The sequence below is a fragment of the Eschscholzia californica genome, unplaced genomic scaffold, assembly GCF_041429995.1.
Source record: "Eschscholzia californica isolate CP2 unplaced genomic scaffold, dmEscCali1.0.p SCAF_3, whole genome shotgun sequence".
Classification (NCBI taxonomy): domain Eukaryota; kingdom Viridiplantae; phylum Streptophyta; class Magnoliopsida; order Ranunculales; family Papaveraceae; genus Eschscholzia; species Eschscholzia californica.
In genome coordinates, this window is record NW_028238420.1 from 21,238,514 (window position 1) to 21,244,658 (window position 6,145).

A 6,145-nucleotide genomic window follows, 5' to 3' on the forward strand; every position below is an offset into this window, starting at 1 on the left:
TCTAAGACTCGGAAAAGTCTAAAAGAATTTCGACCAAAAAACTCATGACAAAGAGCGTTGCAAAACTCGGAGTCTAAAAGACACCAATTAGCAAGCACATATGAGAGAGACATTTATGTTCGAAGACATAAAGTCAAGTCATATTGAACATGATTAGCATTTAGACATCCAAATTCCGATTGGAAAACCGAAACGCTACTTAAACATCCTAGAAGGCTAAAGGATGAAGTAGTACAAAGGTTGAAACAAGTCATCGTAGCAAACTTCCAGACATGGAAGGAAAGTCGGCTAAATGTTTAAGCCGAGAGCTGTTGCAAATACTACATAAACAATAAAAGCCTTAAACTAGTAAAGAATTACTAAAAAATTATAAAGGTTGAAGAGAGCAATCTTCAAATTAATTGATAATTTGCAAAGTTTAAAACGGACTACATACGTAGTCAAACTAAACTGTCACCTAAGACATAGTATGAGACTCATACACAGTCTAAGGCATGAGGTAAATTTGGAATAAACCTTGATAAGTAAAACTGAGTGGGTAAAAGGAGTTTTACGGAACAGGCTCAGATTTAGAACTCTCGTTATCGGAAATAATAGAGTTATTTCACAGTCGTCTAAATTTGGTTTAGTATTTAAACGACAGTCCATAGATAATGAAACATTCTGAGTAGGTTTGTCAGATACGTGATCTGATGAATGAAACCCTACTAAGTGAACTTGGAATATTTATTATCAAATCCCTGGTCCAGGTCATTGCATGGACAACAATGACTCACGAAGACTAGCACGGGAATCGATGGGATAACGCAGTTTCATGGGCTATAGGAATAGTATATTCGATTCGACTACGTGGGTGTGTAAAAGGTTTATACACTGGATAACCCTCTAATGAGAAGTACATCACTCTTGATGAACGTCAAATATTTCTCAAACGACAAGATTGGAGAGATTCCTCAAAACATGAGTGCTCCACTCATCTTATGTAAGGAGTGTTCGACTTTGGTTCCGTCAAACGCCGCACCATAAAAGGAGGTTATAAAGACGGATACTAGGAAGGACAGGAAAGACATCAAGTTAAGTGGGAGCGCAAGAATGGATTGTGTCATCCTAATCACATTAGGTCAAAAGTGTCTCAAGGCCACTTAATGAGTGACAACTGGAGATGCGTGGCCGCGCTCAAACGGATTAGAAATTAATCGTTTGTCTTTTACAGTTGTACTCGAAGATCAAGAAAGTTTGAATGACTTGACGTATCAGATGGGATACTAAATTGACACAGGAATCGAGCATTGCACTTGTTCTAAGTCCAAGTGGGAGTCTGAAGGAGTTGAAAGAGATGTCCTTCGACCAAGATTGTAATGCGAGCAATTTGTCGGCTAGGACAATTGATGAATAAGATCATCAAGTCCGATTGATTTAGGGGTCGTAGAGTTTATGCTAGGAACCAACTACGATCGTCGAATTACGAAGTAATTCGCGGCTAACTTCGATTGGATCCTACATCGGGTTACACATAACACTAGTGGGAGTGTGATATAACATTGGGAATGTCCCATAAACATATCTCACAGGCCTAAATATAATTTGGGCAAAAGATAGCAAAAAGCCCCAAAAACAGGGTTTTTGGGCTAAACCGATTCGGGCACTTTTAGGGCTCGGATTGGGCTGAGTTTTGGAGGGACATTTCCTTATGTTATGAACAGTAAATATGCTAATTTTGGCTTGGTTTGGACGTTATCTACTTAGGGAATTGAGAAAATATCAACTAGTTGCTATTTTCGATAATTTCCCTAAATCTTATTCTAAAGGGTGTTTTAAGAAACCTTTAAGGAGGTGTATTCTCATTAGGGTTCTATATAAACACTCTTAGGGCAGAGAATAAGGTGTGGAATTTATCCTTAAGCTTTCTTACTCTACCACATCAAGTAGAGAGGAGAAAGTGAGCTAATTCCCAAGCTATCTTCTAGTCAAGCAAGAAGAAGGTCTTCTTATTATCAAACCACCATTAGAGCGCTAGCAAGTTTTCAAGGGGGAGATTAAATACGCCGTACGGTGTCCCAAGTAGAGGAGCGATGATTGGAGCTCTTGGTCTTCTTTAATCTATTCTACTAGTTCGAGAGAAATAGCGATTAAGGTAATCTACTATCTCCATTAGTTTAATTGCTAGTTTATGCATGATGATCATGGGACCAATACTAATGTCAAGACATTAGATGTCTGAGATTCCGCTTATACGACATTAGTAGACACCACCATAACCCAACATAAACGCCCTTGGCATGGATAGATCAGCCCTGGGATCTTAAAAGGAATAAGGGGGGTCTCAACAGGTTCAACCCATATCTTACGCTCAGAACTGGGGAGGTATCAGCGCTGCGCGACCTAATGACTTAATCCCGGACTTTCTAAAAAAATCTTAGTCGGCTACACATCTTGAAGTGTTTAAGCCCGATTGGACTCCACGTATCTAGAAGAGGAAACTTCTCCTTTAAAGCCTATCACTCCGGCAAGATATATACAAAGTATCCTTGAACTTAGGAACTTTCACTTATCCAAGATCCGGGATTGACTCGAAGAGAAACCCTAGATGCGGAAAAGAGGTAACTTCCCTTACTGTTTGACGGCCACCGCCTCACCACCACCACTAATCACAGTCGGTTTAACTTCGCCTATAAAAGGCCCCCAACTTCGTCCTTCACAGGACACGATCTCTTCACCCCAGAAAAGGTCACCCCATACGCAGAGTTCTCACAACTCGCCCCCCAAAAGGATCGGTCCATATTCATTCTTTTACTGCAAAGAACATCCTGACTGTCTTGAGCGTCAGAGCGGTTTTCGAACTCTTTGAAGGTTTTCCTCCTCAAGAACAGATGAACAGGAGCAAGGAACAAGGAGCGAGGAGCTGCAGCAAAGAAGTAGAGCAGAGAAGCGGAGCAGAGAAGCAGAGCTTAACAGAGGAATCTCTCATCTCCAAACAGAATATACCATCATAACGGAGGTTGTCATGCATCGACTCTCTTTTTCATGCTGATTTAACCGGGAGCCAATTTTCGACATCAGCATTTGGCGCTAGAAGGAGGGGATCTCTCCAGCAAATCATCAGATTCGGTAATCCGAACCTCACTCAATAATTCTTCAGATTACTTTTCCTAAAAATCTTCAGGCAGACATGTTAGCAGAAAAACGAACACCCGGTGGAGATCGAGAAAGATCTTTATATCTCATAGTGATCTCAGCATCGATCCCTCGAGCGGCTGAAGGTCGAAAGAAAGAAGTAGGAAGAGAAGATAGCAAAACTTCGAAGCGACCTAGACATGGCAGAGACTAAGCTGAAATCCCTGCTCTGAAAAAACCCCAGAGCAGCAGACAGTCTGAGGGGTCCTACATTCCCGGGAATAGGATCGCTCTCAGGGACGAAAGATTTTGCTAATCGCACCCAAGCTTTCCTCGATACTTTCGGAAAGCCTTCCGACAAGAGGATCACTGACTTAATTCAAGGAGGCCAGACCGGTAGCCAAGCAACTCAAGGAACGACCCTAGCGGGGACAACGATCAGGCGTTTAACAACACTGGCAAAAGAGCTTGGCAGTATATCAAAAACTATAGCGGAGATATTCGCAGAGGCAGAAACGGAGTCCGAATCTTAGAGCAAAGAGAGTGTCAACGTCATAGCTGGGGGACCAACTCGTGTAGAGGACATGAGCAATAAACGACGACGAAAGAACCACGAGGTCATGACGATACACGATGAGGTTTCACCTCCTGTGATTTTCACCGATGATGACCTAAAAGGGGTGATCACGCCCCACGCGGACCCCCTGGTGATAACAGCGTTAGTCGCTAATTGGAAAATAGAGCGCATTCTAATCGACACCGGAAGTTCCATAGAGATCATAAGCCGGACGTGCCTCCAGAAACTCCAGGTGAGAGCGCATCACACCGAAACTTATGATCATTATTTAACAGGTTTTGGTGAAGATCGAGTACGAGCTGGGGGAAAGGTTACTTTACCCATACTTATTGGGGAAGGGGCGACCAGCAGAGCACTGATGCTGGAATTCGTGATCGTCGACAAGCTACACGCGTACAATATTATCCTAGGAAGGAATTTCTTGAGAGAATCACGAGCTGTTATTTCACTGAACCACCTAGCTATAAAATTCCCGATCCCAGGATCGAACCTTGTGGGAATAGTAAAGGGAGACCAGGCAGCCGCAAGAGAATGTTACGTTGTCTCAGCTCGGCATTGTCGACGACAAGCAGTGGTTCCCACCCTTACTAGCACGGAAAAAGTCACCGACTCTAATCGCACCGTGAACATGCAGAAGTAGCGCCGCTAAGGTCAGTATTGCTCCCCAACATCGCACAGATTATCCATACATATATATTATCATTATTTCAGCCGTTAGGCAAGAAAAGTAGCGCTACTAGCTACATATTTTATCTATATATATATATATATATAAATACTATCTTAGCCGTCAGGCAAGAAAGATAGCGCTACTAGCTACATATTTTATCTATCTATACATAAATACTATCTTAACCGTTAGGCAAGAAAGATAGCGCTACTAGCTACATATTTTATCTATATATATATAAATACTATCTTAGCCGTTAGGCAAGAAAGGTGGCGCTTCTAGCTACATATTTTACCTATATATATATATAAATACTATCTTAGCCATTAGGCAAGAAAAGTAGCGCTGCTCGTTGCATATTTTATCTAATAAAATAAAATATTTTCGGCATAAGACGCTATAAGAGGAGGAGTCCTGGTTAAACTCATCTCGCTCTGAATCGAGCGGGTGGCTCTGATAGTGAAAGCCATAACCAGGGGACCTAAAGGTTGCCTTGATAGCGAAATCAACGACTAAGGGCTCTAATTTGAAAACAGCGCTGCTAGCGAAAGCCACGACCAGGGATAGGACAGCCTCTGTAGCTACGGCAACGACCGAGGGCCCTAAGGAGCAGTCCTAGTTAAACTGAACTTTGCTCGAGTAAAATTGACCCTTCACCAAGGTCCCAAGGAGAAGTCCTAGTCAAACTGATCAGCTCAAGCCGACAAATGAGGTAGCTACGACTGCGACCCGAGGCCTCGCAAGGAAAAGTCCTAATTAAACTTAAACTCTTTACTCGAGTAAAACGTGGTCCCTCAGGATCCCCAAGGAGAAGTCCTAGTTAAACTACAACCCTGGCGAAGGTGACCGGGGGTATAAGGAGAAGTCCTTGCGAAACTATTCATGCTTAAAATGAGGAAGACAGCCCTGGTAGCTAAGGCAACGACCAGAGGCACGGGAGGAGTCCCGGCGAAAACTAGTCGAGCTCAAGCCGACGAAACCAGCTCTGATAGCGAAAGCCACCACCAAAGGTCTAAGGAGAAGTCCTAGTTAAACTAGTCGAGCTCAAGCCGACGAAACTAGCTCTGATAGCGAAAGCCACGACTAGAGGATTAAGGAGAAGTCCTCGTTAAACTAGTTATGCTCCAGCCAACGAAACCAACTCTGATAACGAAAGCCACGACCAGAGGTCTAAGAAGAAGTCCTAGTGAAACTAGTCGAGCTCAAGCCGACGAAACCAGCTCTGATAGCGAAAGCCACGACCAGAGGTCTAAGGAGAAGTCCTAGGTAAACTAGTCGAGATCAAGCTGACAAAATCAGCTCTGATAGCAAAAGCTGCGATCGGAGGTCTAAGGAGAAGTCCTAGGTAAACTAGTCGAGCACGAGCTGACGAAATCAGCTCTGATAGCGAAAGCTTTACATGTTTAACTCCAAAATAGGTACCTAACATTAAAAACAAATAAAATATTATTTATAATACTCAAAACAAACTAACTAGGCTTAGTTAGGCTCTCCAAATGTGACATTTTCCTGTCACATCAAGATCCCCAAACTTAAGCTTTGCTAGTCCTCGAGCAAATAAAACAAAATAAAAGCCTAACTCACTTTCGGAGGCATCCCGATTGCATTTAGCGTATGCAACAAGCCTTTAAACCCCTAGGTTGCCCCTAAAGGACGAGTGTCGTCTCGTGAGGGTTTCCATAGATGACACCCACAAACGTCGTGGTTTCAAATACACAAGGGTCCAAAATCCAAATCATAACATGGAGTTTGTGAAGTTGCTTGTTAGGAAACTTTTGTTTTAG

At 42.8% G+C, this 6,145-nt stretch overlaps 1 protein-coding gene across 1 annotated transcript; it reads left to right on the plus strand.

Moving 5' to 3' along the window:
* The first annotated feature begins 3,734 nt into the window (after positions 1-3,734).
* Positions 3,735-4,331, plus strand: LOC147548999 (uncharacterized). The gene has a single exon (XM_086668170.1). The coding sequence runs from the start codon at positions 3,735-3,737 to the stop codon at positions 4,329-4,331; it is 597 nt and encodes a 198-aa protein (XP_086524296.1).
* Positions 4,332-6,145: the final 1,814 nt, after the last annotated feature.

Excerpts from the sequence above, each read along its gene's own strand:
- LOC147548999 (XM_086668170.1), top strand. The coding sequence starts at position 3,735 with ATGACGATACACGATGAGGTTTCACCTCCTGTGATTTTCACCGATGAT.